The sequence below is a fragment of the Glycine soja genome, chromosome 17 (assembly GCF_004193775.1).
Source record: "Glycine soja cultivar W05 chromosome 17, ASM419377v2, whole genome shotgun sequence".
In the NCBI taxonomy this organism is placed as follows: Eukaryota; Viridiplantae; Streptophyta; class Magnoliopsida; order Fabales; family Fabaceae; genus Glycine; species Glycine soja.
The window spans coordinates 20,427,695-20,446,422 of record NC_041018.1 but is presented as its reverse complement, the minus strand read 5'-3'; the positions used below and the strand labels follow the sequence as shown (position 1 = coordinate 20,446,422).

At 33.4% G+C, this 18,728-nt stretch overlaps 2 protein-coding genes across 3 annotated transcripts; both read left to right on the top strand.

Annotated features, from left to right (window-relative positions):
• Window positions 1-314: 314 nt before the first annotated feature.
• Window positions 315-1,415, top strand: LOC114391543 (ATP-dependent DNA helicase PIF2-like). The gene is made up of 3 exons (XM_028352537.1): window positions 315-468; window positions 671-889; window positions 982-1,415. The coding sequence occupies exons 1-3, from the start codon at window positions 315-317 to the stop codon at window positions 1,413-1,415; spliced, it is 807 nt and encodes a 268-aa protein (XP_028208338.1).
• Window positions 1,416-5,959: 4,544 nt separating this feature from the next.
• On the top strand, window positions 5,960-11,371 carry LOC114392232 (probable disease resistance protein At5g66900). 2 transcript variants are annotated; one of them, XR_003662266.1, is made up of 7 exons: window positions 5,960-6,216; window positions 6,340-6,996; window positions 7,824-8,227; window positions 8,492-8,850; window positions 9,128-9,354; window positions 9,478-10,808; window positions 10,884-11,371. XR_003662266.1 is itself a non-coding variant. In XM_028353283.1 (6 exons), exons 2-6 carry the CDS (start codon window positions 6,381-6,383, stop codon window positions 10,302-10,304), a joined length of 2,433 nt encoding a protein of 810 aa, XP_028209084.1. In that variant the 5' UTR covers window positions 5,960-6,216; window positions 6,340-6,380; the 3' UTR covers window positions 10,305-11,371. The 2 variants fall into 2 exon arrangements, 1 of the variants encoding a protein (XP_028209084.1); XM_028353283.1 differs by having other exon boundaries at window positions 9,478-11,371.
• The last annotated feature ends 7,357 nt before the right edge of the window (window positions 11,372-18,728 follow it).

The following is an 18,728-nucleotide window of genomic DNA, read 5'->3' as shown; positions in this document are numbered from 1 at the left end:
CAATGCATGCGCGATCCCCAGCAGTAGAGCGGCTATATTTCCACCTTGAAAATCAACAACATGTTTACTGGACAGATGATCAACAAATAGGTGAAGTCCTATCAAAAAACACAATCAAAGAATCCATGTTCACAGCCTGGATGCATTCTAACAAAATATATTCTTATGGACGGGATCTTACATATCATCAATATATCTCAAGATTTGTTTATGTCACCCGCAAAAGATGCTGGCAACCAAGAAAACAAGGGAATACAATAGGCAGACTCATATGGGTCCCACCTTCAGCTGGTGAACTGTTTTACCTTAGAATGATGTTATCCACTGCCAAAGGTGCACAGTCTTACAATGACATTAGAACAGTCAATGGTGTGGTATATCCTACATTTAGGGAAACATGTTTTGCAAAAGGCTTTCTAGGTAGTGATCAAGAATTTATTAGTGCTTTACAAGAAGCTAATAATTGGGGTACTGCACATTACCTAAGAAAATTATTTGTCAAGCTTTTATTTATGAACACCATGGACAGACCAGAATATGTTTGGCAACAGACATGGCAATGGATGGCAGATGATATCACATTCAATCATAGAAAACAAGGTCATTTTATATATTCTAAATAATTATTGTTTACTCATAATCATTATGTTTCTTATTTTACTAATCACAGGTATTCGCCTTACTGAAAAGGAAACAATTCATTTATGCTTGACTAAGATTGAGAATATGCTACAAGCCAACAGAAGGAGCTTGCGAGATTTTCCATCCATGCCATACCCAATAGGATATGCACGCAACCAACAACATAATAATCTGATCCATAATGAAATGGCATATGACAAAGAAATGCTAGCAGAACAATACAACACAGCATACCAATTGCTCACAGGTATTCATAAATTATGACATATTTGATTCAACAACTACTCAATCACAATAGTGTATATTACTATTTGTTACTATGTGAATATATAATTACAGATGAGCAAAAAACTATTGTCGATACCATTATGCGTGTAGTTAACACTCAATCAGCTGCAGTTTACTTTCTCTATGGATATGGTGGAACTGGCAAAACATTTGTTTGGACAACTTTATCATCTGCTACACGCTCCAATGGTGGAATTGTTTGTACAATTGCTTCGAGTGGAATTGCTTCATTACTCTTGCCTGGTGGTCGGACCGCACATTCCAAATTTGCTATACCAGTCGCTGCAACACAAAATTCAACTTGCAATATTCATCAAGGCAGTGACTTAGCTGAATTATTAAAGGTTACAAAACTAATAGTCTGGGATGAAGCTCCAATGTGTCACAAATTTGCATTTAAGGCACTAGATAAAAGCCTTAAAGACATCATGCACAACAATCTGCCTTTTGGAGGGAAAATTATCGTTTTTGGTGGAGATTTCTGACAGATCTTGCCAATTGTTCCAAAAGGTAAAGGTAATCGCTCAGACATCATCCATGCAACTATAAATGCATCATACATTTGGGACCATTGCCAAATTCTTAAACTTACAAAAAATATGAGATTGCTATCAAATGCTCCCCAACAGCCCAACAATGAAGAGCTCAAACAATTTTCAGATTGGCTACTTGACATAGGAGATGGAAAAATTGGACAACATAATGACGGATTTTCATAAATCACTATTCCAGATGAGTTTCTTATCAAGGATTATGATGATCCTATCCATGCTATTGTTGAAGCCACCTATCCCAACTTGATAGATAACTATAGTGACACAGATTACTTGCAAAAAAGAGCTGTTCTTGCCTCTAAAAAAGAAATTGTTGACAAAATAAATGATTATGTCCTATCACTTATACCCAATAATGAAAAGGAGTATTGCAGCGCAGATAGTATTGATAAATAAGATGAAATGCTCAATCCTGCTTTCACATTATTGTCACCTGAATTTCTGTATTCATTGCAAACATCAGGTATACCTAATCATAAATTAAAACTTAAGGTCGGAACTCCAATCATGCTAATACGAAATCTTGACCAGACTGATGGCCTGTGCAATGGAACTAGGCTCATTATCACCAAACTTGGATCTAATGTGATTGAGGCTGAAGTAGTTACTGGGCCTAATATAGGAAATAGGACATACATACCCAGAATAAATATGTCTCCTTCTGAATCTCCATGGCCATTCAAACTTATCAGGAGGCAGTTTCCATTCATAGTTTCTTATGTTATGACTATAAACAAGTCTCAGGGACAATCATTACACCACATAGGACTGTATTTACCACACCCAGTTTTTAGTCATGGCCAACTATATGTTGCACTTTCAAGGGTTAAAAGCAAAGATGGACTTCATATTCTCATACATGACAATGACCGTAATCCAAAAAATATTACCACTAATGTTGTTAACAACGAAGTCTTTGCCAATTTATAAACAGACATCCTTCCATCGTACAATACAATTATGTTGTTGCATTAATTACACCTTTCTGTTTGTTTGTTTTATTCACTCTGACATATAACACATGTACCATGTATCCTGTTGCATTCCAAAATTGCTATGCTGACTTCGGGGAATTCAAAGCAACTTTAACAAATTTATTTAATTTATATTACATGGTCAATATCAAATTGTTTATTTCTTTGTAATTTATTTATATAACTACAAATCATAGAATTATTTACGAAATACACATACAAATCCATATTATGGTTAATTAAATTGAAATCCTTTTTTATTTAATGTGATTTAACGAAAATGTTTTCGAACTCCCTGGACCACCCCCGCACATTTTGTATTCGTGCTTACACTCCTATACGATTGCTTTCTCAACTTCCACTTAGTCTACAAATAATTACAACTTCAATCCTTTTTTTATTCAATGTGATTTAATGAAAATATTTTCCAAGTCCCTGGACCAACCCTGCACATTTTGTATTCGTGCTTACACTCCTATACGATTGCCTTTTCAACTTCCACTTAGTCTACAAATAAATACAACTTATCCACTGCCAAATTAAAATTACTCCAATGATTTCGTATTCCTAATAAATACACTGCACAATTGCTGCTGAACCCTTACTTTTCCCAATACGTACACACTTCTTACAAGCTTTGTATCCCTGCTTACTCTGCTATTGGATTGCCTTCTGAACTTCCACTTTGTCTACCAAAAAATACGACTTTGTCATCCCACATAAAACTTACACCACTGAGGCACCTTTGTAATAAATGCACTAAGACAATTATTGCAGTTGTATCTCCCTATACTACATCAAATGTAATCATTATCATACATTTGTACTCTAAAATAATAATATCGGGAGACGTCAGCGCTATATACGGTTGTGACTCTTCACAAGTCTTTTTTGCATCCTTCAACAACAGAGAGTCACCATTTAATTTGCTAATTAAATCGGTCATTATATCGATATAACACCACCGCCACTTACAACACTTCTATACACATATATCTATCTATACTGCACTTCCTATTCATCTTCTTCGCATCCTGCCAAAACAAATTACACTTCCTATTCATCTTCTTTGCATCCTTATGGCCACTTCCGCATCCCGCTCCACTATTGTAATTTATTTCCTCTGCTTCTCATTTTCATCTTTCTTATATCTGTTTGCTCTGTTCCTTTGGTTACTTAATATTTTCACATTATTCGTATAGTTCCCACGCGATGCAATGGACAACATAAGATTCACGACACCCTTTAGAGTTCAAAAGGTAACATTTCACATAAACAACCATTTTCTACTTAACTGCATTTCCATTTTTTTAACTACCTCGCTTTACTTTCTTTGCCTGCAGAACCTTCTGCAAGTTCCTTACTCTTATCACAGACAATGGCTCCGGAATTACCCAAAATATGTTTTATTCCACTGCGATGGCGATATGCATTTCATTCGGGTAAGAACACATGGTACTAAATGTTTTTTTGCTTATGGCTTAAATGATTTTAGAAAGGCACACAACCTAAACGAAAGCATCATTCTACGTTTCGTTGTTGCTGACAAAAATACCACTTTCACGGTTCATATTGATGGACCTATACACCACCACTCCAGCCTAAAGCCCATTATATATAGAAGAAGATACATTTTCACAGCTGATATCACACATGATATGCTACAGAACAACCTTCCTTTGGTGCATTATACTACACTTTTTAAAATCTATGATAATTTGTCATTGTTTCCTCATCAATTTGTTTAACCATTCCTTGTCTTGATCATACAGATACTTCCTGCAGCGGCTTCGAAATTTGTCTATGGCTAAAAAAAAAGTATTACCATCCACCGCGGACTTCCAAAATCTACCCAATGGCAACTCAACATCCACAATGACATGTCAGCTATTACAGAACCATGGTTCAACTTGATCCATGACAAAAATTTGACGCCCAGAGATGAGGTAGCTTTCTACTACCGTTTTCACGAGCATGCATGGGAACTGCTCATCAGGAAAACTATTGAATGGGACAACAATGACACCGACTTTGACTTCGACGATTGAGTACTTTTATATTCATCTTTATTTTTAAAAAGGTTGAATATTTTGTGGTTTTCGTTTCCTCCTATTACCAGACAATTTCTTGACTATAATTGCACCATTGCTATTTTAATATTAACCATATTTACGTTCTCTTAATTTTGCTTAGCCCTATGTTTGTGTTTTGGTATTTATATTGATTTACTGAACTTTGGCTTCCAAACTACGTTGAAGGCCATGCCTTTTGTTGGTATTTATACGAAAAAAGAGATAGCTCAATATTGGCTTCTAAAAGATTATGTTTTTTTACATTATAATTTTTTTTTTGCTCAATTAGATTAAAAATTATTTAGGATAAGAAAAGGTTATTTTTACAGATTAAATGAAATCAAATGATCGTTTAAGTTTAAATTATATTATTCCATAATATATTGGTTTGTGTTGCATTTGCTTCTTTTTTTTTTTTCCATTTCTTCTTTTCCCATATTGTCATTGTTTTGCCATTCCCATCCCGTACCTCTCACTCCGTTGACTATTTCTCTCCTTTGGGCTTGCTTTGTGAACTTTTAGTTTCTGTTGCATTTGCTTTTTTTTTTACGGTTATGTATTCATTGTCTGTTTACCTTTTTCAGTTTCCTTTGGACTGAAGTACTGAAAACATGTGTCAGCTTTGTCTGATTCTGTTTTGATGCCTACTACTGTTTCTATTATGTTTTTTTTTCACACGTTTGTATGTGGTTCGTTTTGGCCTTTATACGAAAAAAGAGATAGCTGAATAGTGCAACCACTAAAATTGTTCTAAAACATTATTTTTTATACATTATTATAATTTTTTTTTGCTGAATTAGATTAAAAATTATTTACGATAAGAAAAGGTTATTTTTAAATATTATCTCACATTTATAGAGATTACAAAATTATTTAACATAACAACAAATTACTTTTATAGACTGAAACATTTTTTAAAACAAAGACTAAAAGATTATTTTATAAAAGAACTTTTTTTTTATAAGTGTAAATTATCTTTTATAATAAAAATATTACTTTCATATGCCCACTAATTATGCGAATTTAGTCCCTTTTCACAATAATATACATCTAAAATTACAAAATTATTTAACATAACAACAAATTTAAAACATTTTTTTAAACAAACACTACAAGATTATTTTACAAAAAAACTTATTTTTTTTATAAGTGTAAATTATCTTTTATAATGAAAATATTACTTTCATATGTCCATTAATTATACAAATTTAGACCCTCTTCACAATAAAATACATCTAAAATAAAAATTTTCTTGCAAAATCAAAATATTTTTTAATTTATTTTCTATGATTCTTTTGTATAATTTAAATCAATTTCAAAATATTTTCAACACAAATTCTCTTTATGTTATATATAAATAGCACCTAATAAATAATATTTATGTCACTTGGCTGGTTTCTCATATATCTTTCTTTTCTCCCCCTTCCGTGTCTTTACCTTTCATTTATAAGAGTGAAGTTTCCTCAGATTTCACTTTTACGCGTCGGAGAAAAACCCTGGAAGAGAGCGAGCAGTGGCAAGGAATCTTCATGGTCGATGCTATAAAAGCGTCCGTTGTTTGAGATTCCATGTTTCGAATCGTCCAACTTGAGATCCTCACAAAAACTTGAATCAACTCTCCTCCGAACAAAAAAGAGAAACACGAAATTCATAGGAAGCATCCTTGGTTTTATATCAATTTCAAAGGTACACAAACTGTCTCTTTTCTTGTTATATAAAACTTGTAATTTGGGATACTCGTAAGCTGCAACGTTGACTTTATTTTCCTTTCATAAGTTATAACTTGTTCCTTGTTTGGTTGTAAAATAGGAACGAGAGAAAGAAAAAAAAAGCGCTTAAATTGGTTATTCATGGAAGAGACTAAACAGCGTGTTGCTCTTCAAGAGAGATTGAGGATGGTGTCTTCTGAAATTGTTGAAAAAGGTCAAAGCAGTGAAAGCAACAAGCAAATTCTGAGGTCAACCCTTAAGGATAACGCTGCTGTGGTGCAAGAGATCAAGCAATACAACGAGCACTTGAATCCACCCAGAGAAGAAATCAACACCCTTTTTGGAGAAAAAGAAAATGCAGATGAAGAATTTGTTTGTAAATGGTTCTCCAAGTGGTGTCTATCTTTGTTTCTGTGCAGATTTGGGCAGAAGAGGGATGATTCATTTGCTGGTGGTGCTGAGAAGCAAGGTCTTGTGGCAAAAGATATTGAAGAGAAACTTTACAAAATGAGAGAAATTCTTGAGCTTCTGAGCAAAAGGAGTTTTGAGAAGAATCTTGGTGGTTTTGGAACACCTTTGAAGTTTCCTTTTGGTGTTCCAGAAAACCCAAAATTCACTGTTGGGTTGGATGAACCGTTGAGTAAGTTGAAGATTGAGGTTCTTAGAGATGGAGTGTCAGTTGTTCTGCTCACTGGTTTGGGTGGAATGGGGAAAACCACTTTGGCTACTAAGCTATGCTGGGATGAACAAGTTAAGGGTAAGTTTTACCTCCTTTTTGTTTCTTTGGTGGATGATGAATGTTTTGACTTGTTCTTCTTTTAGATGACGTCATCATGGCTCATCAATCTTTTATAACTTCTTCACATGTTATCTCTTTCCTGTGCAATATTTTGTCATCAACTACTAGTTGATGTCAACCATGTGTTAATATTGAAAGAAAACTAGTAACAGAAACAGATGCCAAAAAATTATTCAAAGTTGCAAACATGGCATGCAAGTATGTCTTGAAAATTTATTGGTAATAAGATCTAGTAAGTGATGACTTGTGAAATATTTTAGATCCACATTTCTAAAGGTAGAGAGAGCAGCTTAAAAGTCCAAGCTTAAAGGCTTTGTGCATGTTTAGTTTGGCTCATTTTTTAGTAGTTATCACTTATCACTTCTTGTCTTCTTCTGTCAACTTTATGATGCAGTTTTTGAAAAAGGAAAAGAGCTAGTATTCCCCCTATATTGTTCCAAACATTGGCTAGTTATCCTTTAAGAAGTTAATATGTGAACAAAAGGGTTCATTTTAGTCCAAATTTCATCATAAGGGCATAGCCTAGGAATCTATTCTCCGCAAATGATGCTTTAACATATTAAAGAAGCATTTTCTTATTTGCCATAAAAAAAAACGAAGTATTTTCTTTTTATCTGTATTGTTTTTACGTACAGTGTTATTTACCAGAATGTTATCTGTAATAATAAATTATTCTGTTGCAATATATGCTCACAATCGACTGAAAATCATATAGATAATGCATTCTAAATAGTCCAAGACATCGAATACTCTGTGCTTACAGATCTCTTTGGTTTCACACCTAGGTAAATTTGGGGAAAATATTTTATTTGTTACTTTCTCAAAAACGCCCCAGCTGAAGATTATTGTGGAGAGATTATTTGAACACTGTGGATGTCAAGTACCTGATTTTCAAAGTGATGAAGATGCAGCTAATCAATTGGGACTTTTGCTGAGGCAAATTGGTAGAAGTTCAATGTTGTTGGTTGTGGATGATGTTTGGCCTGGCTCAGAAGCCCTTGTCCAGAAATTTAAAGTCCAGATACCAGATTATAAAATATTGGTGACTTCTAGGGTTGCATTTCCTAGTTTTGGCACCCAGTGTATATTAAAACCCCTTGTTCATGAAGATGCAGTAACCCTTTTCCGTCATTGTGCCCTCTTAGAAGAAAGCAATTCAAGCATTCCTGATGAAGAACTTGTACAAAAGGTGCGAATCATATGCGAGTTATCTGTATTTGTTTTTTTTTTCTGAAGTCATTCTATTGAAGTAGACATCACAAGATTGGATATTAGCACTTGGAATCTTTTTGTTTCATTTTGAACAGCGTATCATTGAACTTCTAAGAAAAATAAAATATAAAAAATCATGTTTTGTTCTCTCAAAATAACATGATACATTATATGCAGGTTGCATCTTGGGTGCCTAAGTCATATCAATTTGGTTACTGACTATTTTTTGTTACAAGTACAGGTTGTTAGAATCTGCAAGGGTTTACCACTTGCCATCAAAGTAATTGGGAGATCACTCAGTCATCAGCCTTCTGAGTTGTGGCTAAGGATGGTGGAGGAATTGTCACAGCATTCTATACTTGATTCTAATACTGAACTGCTTACATGCCTCCAAAAGATCTTGAATGTTTTGGAAGATGATCCTGCCATCAAGGAGTGCTTCATGGACCTAGGGTTATTTCCTGAAGACCAAAGAATTTCTGTTACCACTCTCATTGATATGTGGGCAGAGTCGTGTAGTCTAGATGACAATGGTACAGAGGCAATGGCCATCATCAAAAAATTAGACTCCATGAATCTGGCTAATGTCTTGGTAGCAAGGTACACTTACTGCTTGTTTTTTCCTCTAGATTATGTACTTATATACAATAAATAACATGAATTTGTGCACTATAGAACAAATAATTATATTGCTTGTATAGCTTATGTGAGAAGCATACGTTTATCTCGGATTGAAATTAAGCACCTCACGTTTTTGGAACTGATTTAATTTATAGGACAGAAGTTGAAATTCATAATTATTGTTCTTAATAGAGAGCATTTTTTTAATCTTGTGAGGGTTTCTGTCTTAAGGAATTAAATTCTGCTTCTTTACCAGGAAAAATGCTAGTGACACAGACAATTACTACTACAGTAACCACTTCATCATCCTTCATGACCTTCTGAGAGAGCTTGCAATTTATCAAAGCACTCAAGAACCAGCGGAAGAGAGAAAAAGATTGATTATTGAGATAAATCAAAATAAACCTCATTGGTGGCTTGGGGAGAAGTCAAAATTGCTTAAGCCCCAACAGGCCACTGCCCAAACATTGTCTATATCAACTGGTGAGTTATATTTTTTCAAAAAATGGTAATATGAATGTTGTGATCAACTGGTGAGTTATATTTTTTCAAAAAATGGAAGAGTCATCTCTTCCACAACTAATGCCATATGGGGTGTATTTGCAGATGAAAATTGCTGTTCAGATTGGCCCCAAATACAACTAGCTCAAGTTGAGGTTCTGATTTTTAATCTTCGAACTAAACAGTATTCCTTTCCAGATTTCATGGAAGAAATGAACAAACTTAAAGTTCTGATTGTCACAAATTACAGTTTCTATCCTTCTGAAATAAACAACTTTGAGCTACTTGGCTCTTTATCCAACCTTAAAAGAATCAGACTAGAGCGGATTTCTGTCCCTTCCTTTGTTGCAATGAAGAATCTTAAAAAGTTATCCCTCTACCTGTGTAATATAAAACAGGCTTTTGAAAACAATGACATGCTAATTTCATACATTTTTCCAAATCTTGAAGAGTTGAATATTGACTATAGCAAAGATATGGTGGGATTGCCTAAGGGGCTCTGTGATATCATCTCCCTAAAGAAGCTCAGTATTACTAATTGCCACAAACTCTCTGCACTGCCGCGAGAATTTGGGAAGTTGGAGAATTTGGAACTCCTAAGGCTGAATTCCTGTACTGATTTGGAAGGGTTACCAGATTCTATTGGAAGGCTTTCAAATCTACGACTTCTTGACATCTCAAATTGCATAAGCCTTCCTAATTTACCAGAGGACTTTGGTAATCTGTTTAACCTACAAAATCTCTACATGACAAGTTGTGCGAGGTGTGAATTGCCACCCTCAATCGCCAATCTTGAGAATTTAAAGGAGGTGGTATGTGATGAAGAGACGGCTGCATCATGGGAAGATTTCAAACCTATGCTTCCCAATCTAAAGATAGATGTTCCTCAAGTTGATGTTAACTTGAATTGGCTTCATACAATTTCCTCCTAATACTTGCTTCATGCAGTTCAGGTTGTCTTTCCAAGAAGTCAATGAAAGAACTAAATACACTTTTCACATTGGATTGGATTGTGGTAAACGGAAACGTCCCTTATTAATCAGTGCTGAAGGGGAATCTCTGTTAAGGAACTCATCAAACACAAAACCTTTATGAATCCCAAGTTCAACAACGAAATTCTAAATGTTGTGATTAGCAGATATCCATCCTTTTATATATCCATCAATTTGTTGGGTGTCAACTCACTACCATGCCTGAAGTATCTACTGGTATAGCATAACTGAGCAAGAATTCTGGGGTCTCATTCAAATCTTCATTCTAGTAGCGATGTGCTTGTTTCTATGTAAAAAGCTGGAATATTTTGGAACATATAATGCCATTGAGTGTTTTAGGGACCTATGTATTTTTATTCCCGAAGACCAGATGATCTCAATCATGCTGGTGCAACAGAGAAAATTTATGAACAGGTCAAACATGGATGATTTTGTTGTTACAAGGTATGGTGGAGGTTCTTAAATAGTTTGATGCATTGTGTGATAAATCTTGTAAAGAAACTTATATTTGAAAAACAGGTAAGGATTCCGATCAATGGCAGTGCAAGAGAAAATTTATGAACAGACAACTGAACATGGCTGATTTTCCTGTTACAAGGTATGGTGGGGAAAGGCTCGTAACTTGATGAGCTATGTGTGATAATCTTTTAAAGCCACTTATCATTACAAACAGGAAAGTTAGCTCTGCTAAATTTGTTAGACTTTTAGGCATGGGAGCAGCAGGCAAATGAATGCTCATGAAGAAAGAAGCTTCTAACCTTGTGTGGAAAAATCCTTGTGTGGAAATGGAGTAGAAGCAAATAGAAAGGAAGGAAATGACTAATTGGATCAAGATATCAAATTTCTACTGCTTGTGAGAGGAGAAATAGGAAGTCATTTTCATGAGATCCACCTGAAAATACTTCCCTTTTAATTAGTACAAATATTTTTATATATATATAATCTGTTGGTTTATTTGTATTTTCTTTTCCAATCAATATTCAAATTTCTCACGTTTTTTCTTTCTACCCATTCATTTAAAACTTCAAATTTCTCATTCCATTTTACTATTTTTATGTATCTTATTTCATTTCTTTTCATTATATATGTCACTCCTGACTCAACCAAAAAGTTAGTCTTGATTATTGAACTTAAAACTTTAAATAATAAAAAAGTTTAATACATTTTTAATTCCTGTGATTTAGTATTTTTTTCATATTTGTTTCTACAATTTTTTTTTTCATAAAATCTTTGCAAAATGTATTTGTTTTTTTTTTTTTTTTCCATCTTTGAAGTGTTTTAGGTAGTGAAAAAAGTATTCCCTAATGTCCCCATTTGAGGTGGTTTTTTGTTTTTCATTTAAAAAATTTAAAAACTGCAACCAGATTTGGGTTTGAGTTTCCAATTTCAGTTATTATTTGGTTTCAGTTTTAAACAATTATAGTTTTAGTTTTAAAAAAGTTTTAACGGTTCAATCTCCAGGAGGAGTGGCTCCTACTCAGACCAATAAAGAAGACAAAGCTTTTTTTTTTTTTTTAATCTCAAAAGCATTAATTTCTAGAAGTGTAAAGATATGCTAAACTGATTCATTGAGTGAATAGGCATTTTGGTTCCGATCTTTGTAATCATTTTCTACATTAGTCCCTATCTTTTTAAAATATAAAAAATAATTTATATCTTTGCATATTAGTGAGGTGCATTGTTGACAATTTTAGTGTCACGTAGACTATTCAACGTGGCACTAAAGTATGACGGGGCATAGATAAAAAATTGAGATATAAAGGGAGAGTGAGTTAGTAAACAAGAAAATCTTTGATAACTTATCAGATAATACATCAAAGGTTCAGCGAATGCAAACAAAGAGACAATAGAGTTAAATTAATCCTTTATTACGTTTTTCAATTAATCCTTTTTGTTATTCACTCCCAAATATGAAGTAGTCAAGGCTTCCGTTAACCATGTATTCTTAAACTAGCATTTTCTCTTTTTTTTGAATGCAACAGCGAAGAAGCTTTACAAGATTTCTGTGTTGAACTCTTGCAATCAGTTTTACTTCGTTTACAAACTCACTAATTCCTTGATCCGAGTTCTTTGAGAGTCTTTTCACAGCAATTTCTAGCCCATTGGCTAATTTTCCCTGCATAATCACATTCATGAGTAGATTCTCTTTATACTATAATTATATAGATATTTTACTTGTGGAGTATTTGAGTATTATTATTAGAATCCAAATATTGAATTACCCAATATACAGATCCAAAGCCACCTTCTCCAATCTTGTTTCCCTCTGAGAATTTGTTTGTGGCGGCAATGATTATTGACAAATCAAGCAATGGCAGATCCAGATCATTCACATAACTTTCATTGTTATATTCGGCCATTGATTTCCCTGGAAAAAGAAAACAAGTATTATGTGAATATTTTTTATGCCTTTGCATTATTAAAATATAAAACTATGAAATTCTGTCAAGAGACACAGAACAGAACCATGCTATAAGGCCACCAAACCAATTTCACCGCATACTCTGAAAACCAAATAATTTGAATAATAGCACTTGTCAATGGAATTTAGTAATTGACAAATAGCATAATTCTATTTAAAAGATTATGTGCAGAACTATTCTATGCACTTGTCAATGGAGCTAAATTTGCATTCTCAAAGCTTAACAATTATCACGCCACTAATACTCATGAGAAAACTCCAAAATTTTCCATAAGCAAACAACCTTATAAGCATCAATGAGTTAAAAAAGGATTCATTTCACCCACAAACTAAAACAACAAAGTGATGCTAATTCAAGCCTTTTAAAAGCCCAGAACAAGAAAACAGAAGATCAAGAGTTTCCAAACACCCATTAAAGCATTCTTCACACAATCACAAAGTTGGGATTCTTAGCAGATACCCCAGATCAATTTCTCCAATTCCATCACAAAGTAGGAAGCTACCCACAAAACAAGGGGTTCTTAGAAACAAATTCCAAATCAATTATTCATCTGCGTATAAATTAATTTCAGAAAAAGCCATGCACAGAAAATAAAAAATGGATTTTTAAGCGAAATCGAAAAAGAGAAAGAGAAAGAGAAAGGTCGTCGGCACCGCCGCAAAAGCTCGACGCTCTTCGCCACTGTGTCACTCCCCAGGTACACGTGCTCCATGATCCTCAAACATTCCATGTCGTAGAACGCGTAATACTCTTTCTTGAACTGGAAAACTTGACCTGAACCCGAATCTGGTGTTTTGGAGGACCCTCTTGGGGTCGGTGGAAGATACCAATCACCGAGATCGTCGCAGCCGACGCTGGGCCACTCCAAAACGTTGTGTTTGTGGATGGCGAGAGGCTGAAGCGGACGCGACAGAGGGAAGTGAAGAAGGCTTTGAAGTTTGCTGAGAAATGGAAATAAAAGTGGGGCTGGGTGGTCATGGTCATACTTTAGTGCCACGTTGGATAGTCTACGTGACACTAAAATTGCCAACAATGCACCTCACTAACGACGTTACTTTAAAATTTAACAGAATGACTATTTTGCAAAACTTATGTAAAGATAGGAACTATTTTTTACATTTAAAAAAAATAGGAACTAATGTGCAAAATGACTACAAAGGCAAGGACCAAAATGCATATTCACTCCTGATTCATTTCTCACCTTATACAATGGATCAGAAAGTATGCCAAGAACAAATATTCAAAATAGTGAATACGTGGTTATGCAACCTTATTACGAACAAGACAAAGCTTTATTCGGTGAAGGAGTGAGACAAATTTGATAGGGGTCGGACATGCAACGAAGATGAAGAGGAAAGAAGTGTTTCTTTGTGTTGGGTTCATCGGAGGAAGAAGAGGACAACAATGATGAATAATTTTCAGATCTGCATCTATGAAACCCTCCGCACTATCCTCTCGCCGCTAACTTTGTTGTTGTCGGCAACACGTAGGACCTTCCAGCCAATGTCGCAAATCATGCCCTCCGCTGCCATGGTGATTTTTGACAACGGTCCTTTTCATCTTATCCTTCGCTTGTCTCCCCTTGTCCTATTTTCCTCTTCCATGTGTTCTCCTCGCTTGCACCATCTCCACCACCACCCCTTTTTCCCCCTTTCTTCATCAACAAAAACACAGACAACCCCAAACACAAAATGCACACCAAAAAACAAAATAAACATGATAATGACCTCCTTGTCGACATTAGTGACAAAGCTGTTGAAGAATCGAGACATAAGAAAATGGCGTGGAGGAAGAGTCCCACGGTGGAGTAGATCTCTCATATCTAAAAAAAAAAGACTCCAGATCAAGGAGGCCAAGCTCACTAGGGAGACGGTGGTGTCGTTCTTCAGCGATGTGCCGAGGTCGACAATTACTAATGTGGGTGGTGGCGTTGTGGTCTGTCACAGAAAGCATAAGGAGAGAAGGAAGTAAGGGTGGATGAGATAGACATAAACTGAAAACAAAAATTAGAAAACCTATTTTAATTGTTTTCAAAACATAAAGGAAAGTGTTTCAAAATTTAGGAAAAAATAATCTCAACAAACACATTTCTATTTTAAAATTGTATTTCAAAACCAAAATCTTAAAACTGACAACAACCCAAATGTGGCTTAAAGTATTTTAAGGACAAAAAATAACATAAACGCGTTTTTAAGAATTAAAACAATTTTTTTGCATGGATGAAAATGAAAAAAATATACTAAATTGTAGGGACAAAAAATGTATTAAAGCCTAATGAAAAAATCATAACATCTACATGTAAACATCGATAATTTCTTGTTGTTTAATCATCTTCTATCAGATCTTAGATGAATTAGATTTGGGAATGTATCAATACCTTGTCTTAGCAAGAACAGTGTGTAGCGGGAAAATTTATAGAAACTTCTTTTTCTAATGTACAAGATGAATGAATCATTTAAAATTTGGTGTATCTAAGACTCGAATATGATGCGAAATTTTGTGGAGACAAACATTGACTAGTGTAATGTGAGTTAGGAGTGACTCAAGCTGATCCCAACTTCAAGGCATTTATTTCATGCACTCCAAGTATTGCATCGGGCACCTCCCATTGCATTCTAGAAAGACCATTCCAGAATGCAAATTTACATTTTGGAATAGGGTTTCTGGAATGCAATAGGAGGCGTAAGATGCAATAGTAAGGGTGTAGGATACAATACCCCAACTTCAATCCACTTTTATATTTTGCATTCTTAAAACTTGGTTTGTCATCACTTAGTAATAAAGTGGGAACAAAATAAGAACAATAAAAATCATAAGGTATATATGGTGAAAAAAAATAAGTCATAGAAATCTAATTTATCATGTTTTCGCACTTGATTATTATTAATCACAAATAACTTATTTTGTTTAGTATGACAAAATCGCAATAGTAAGTTCTTTTTATTTAAACTAGTCATTGTTATAACTTTTAAGTAAAAGAATTATGAGATCAATCAAATAAACATGAGAAGTTAAGATAATTATGTATTTTCAAATTCGAAAATAATCATTTTGATGATTAATATTTGTATGTAATAATAGTTCAAAATTTAACAAATAATTAGACTATAAACTGAACTATATTCCTTTCGAATATAATTGAGTCCTTTGAATAAAGTTATAGTTTTCAATAGTAATGGTGTTTTGAACAAGTGAAAATATGTAAATTGACTGATAAGTAAATTTAAAATATAAAGAGAAAATAAGACTTGTAATGTAAAGTACTCTTAAAAAAATCAAATTGAAATGAAAAATAAGATAAAATTGAAATGCAAAACAAGATAAAATTGCAAAATGTAAAAGACAATCAAATAAATGAGTTTTCAATAATAATGATGTTTTGAACAAGTGAAAATATGTAAATTGACTTGATAAGTAAATTTAAAATATAAAGAGAAAATAAGACTTGTAATGTAAAGTACTCTTAAAAAGAAATCAAATTGAAATGAAAAACAAGATAAAATTTCAAAATGTAAAAGTCAATCAAATAAATGAGTTTAAGTTTAGAGAAAAAAATGGTAATTGGAAGGAGTTAAGAGTTTGAAGAAGAAACAAAAGAAGAGATTTGTAGAAATGTAAATCAACCAATGAAACGAAAGTGCAGAAATTGTAAACCGCATTAAAGTATGACTTCGAAGATATATGTTTTCCTAGTAACTAGTAATCATTTCCTTGTGCAACATGTTCGTGTAATCTTCACAGTCTTCGTAACCAAGGAAAATAACTATCGTTGTGCCTATTTATAGAAATAGCCTAATTCGACTCAATGGTTAATTTGCAGGATTTGTACAAGTTTACAACTTATTTAAATCATCTCTATCTAAGATGTTGGCACTTGGGTCTTCACACCTCTTGTCAAAAAACCATTGTTGACTACCATTGAAAACCATGCATCTATGTTAAGCCTTCGCTCACATCTTCGAGGAGCATGCAACTTCATTGACTTGTCTTCATAAATTGACTTTATAAAAATATTTACCATTTTAAAACCTTTTGATGAAAATATGGCTTGATCTTCAAAGTTTTATTATTTCGATCACCTCGTCAAATTTTGCATTATGCTTGTATACCCTTTCAATCAACCATTGAACACAACATTAGTATTATGCTTTTTAAGTTTAATTAATTCAATAAAACTTCCAAGTTTCCATTCTTTGAAATTTTTACTTGCACCCCTAACAGAAGGTAAGGGTTGTTTTGCAACTTTAATTCATAACCATTCATTTGGCATAAAAAGGAAATCATGTTTTTTAGGTCAAAGTTTGTATATAGAAAGTTGTGTATGACCAAAGACATGATGTTGGGAGTAGATTAAGTCAAGAGGTAGATATCATAAGCACATGACTTAAGGATCATCAGAAGTTGTGTTGCAAGTTAGTTCGTGATAACGAATGTGTCTCACTATCCAAAAGCACACACCAGTCAAGACATGTGTTGAGTCATAATACAAATAAGGACTCTCAATAATTTGGTCACATGAAAATAATTACAAAATTTAAAAGTTGTGTCTTATATGCCATCATACAAAAGCATTATATCTGCGTTAGATGAAGCAGACAATAACAAGCAAATACTATGTTTCATAGAAGCATTTAAGAAAGAATTAATGCTTTGTGTTTGTGATCTTTGTTGCAGACAATGTTCAAGCATCCTCCTAGGATCTATCGAAGCCAAGGAAGTAAAATATGCATCAACTATTGCATGTGTTATGAGCAAACCTTCTCTACGCTAAAGTCGATTTGACCTCTGAAGCTCTCTACTAAAGTGTGGCTCAACAAAGATAAATGGTGGTGTATTAGCATAGATTGGACATGCATTTAATGCACCAACAAACATCCTCTTCATATGCAAAATCAAACACAAAAAGAAGACCGTTTAGAGATAACGACTACTTGTTAAAGAAGTTTATAAATACTAGAAAATTTACAAAGAACAAATTATTTTTGAATTTCTTATTCTCTCTAAGCTTTATTCTATACATTCAAAGTTTGTAAAAAAAAAAAAAAACTCTCAAAACACCTTGTATATCTTGAGAGTTAAAAAATAATGTGCTCAAGTTAGATATCCATCTATAAGATGATAGCCTTATCTGTGCGTAATCAATCTTCAACAAATATGTTAATTTGTTTAGGGCCAGAAGTTGCTTGGTAGATAAAGAATACTTGGGTTGTAAAAGCTTGAGGATAAACTTGTTGAAGAGTCAGAAGTGGTAGTGAACAATAGTTGCAACTTTGGTGAAAGTTAGTGGAAACTATGTGGGTTGCCAATGTAATGCCTCAATTTCTTTTTTTAAAAATATTTATTTAAAATTGTATGTATAAATAATAAATATTATGGAATATGGGCCATTAAATCTAGTTTTTATTTCTAAGTTGATAAAATATCTCAATATATTTTTTTTCTGAGAAAAGAAGGAACACATATACATATATATGTTGCGCTTGATTAAAACATGTACGTATGATTAAAATGCTCATGAATAAAGGATATTGTCAAAACATGTTTTCTATTTAAAAACCATTTCAAAAGTTGTTGTCACTTTTCTTCCACCTTTACACAATGCTATAAAAAAAAGCTTATAAAGAATTAACATGTACAAAACTAAATACTGATAAACTGAAAGAAATACATAATCATAAATAATTATCCTCTGTGGCCCTTAAGATATAAACATAGATGAACCAAAGTCATTACAATTGTTAACAAGAAACACATGTTTTCTATTTAAAAACCATTTCAAAAGTTGTTGTCACTTTTCTTCCACCTTTACACAATGCTATAAAAAAAAGCTTATAAAGAATTAACATGTACAAAACTAAATACTGATAAACTGAAAGAAATACATAATCATAAATAATTATCCTCTGTGGCCCTTAAGATATAAACATAGATGAACCAAAGT

What these genes read in the sequence shown, in the direction of transcription:
- LOC114392232 (XM_028353283.1), top strand. Translation starts at nt 6,381, where the DNA reads ATGGAAGAGACTAAACAGCGTGTTGCTCTTCAAGAGAGATTGAGGATG. An exon ending in CTGGGATGAACAAGTTAAGG is followed by an intron (nt 6,997 to 7,823) that starts GTAAGTTTTACC and finishes TTTCACACCTAG; the next exon opens with GTAAATTTGGGGAAAATATT. An exon ending in GCTAATGTCTTGGTAGCAAG is followed by an intron (nt 8,851 to 9,127) that starts GTACACTTACTG and finishes CTTCTTTACCAG; the next exon opens with GAAAAATGCTAGTGACACAG.
- LOC114391543 (XM_028352537.1), top strand. Translation starts at nt 315, where the DNA reads ATGTTATCCACTGCCAAAGGTGCACAGTCTTACAATGACATTAGAACA. An exon ending in ACAAGAAGCTAATAATTGGG is followed by an intron (nt 469 to 670) that starts GTACTGCACATT and finishes TACTAATCACAG; the next exon opens with GTATTCGCCTTACTGAAAAG. An exon ending in AGCATACCAATTGCTCACAG is followed by an intron (nt 890 to 981) that starts GTATTCATAAAT and finishes ATATAATTACAG; the next exon opens with ATGAGCAAAAAACTATTGTC.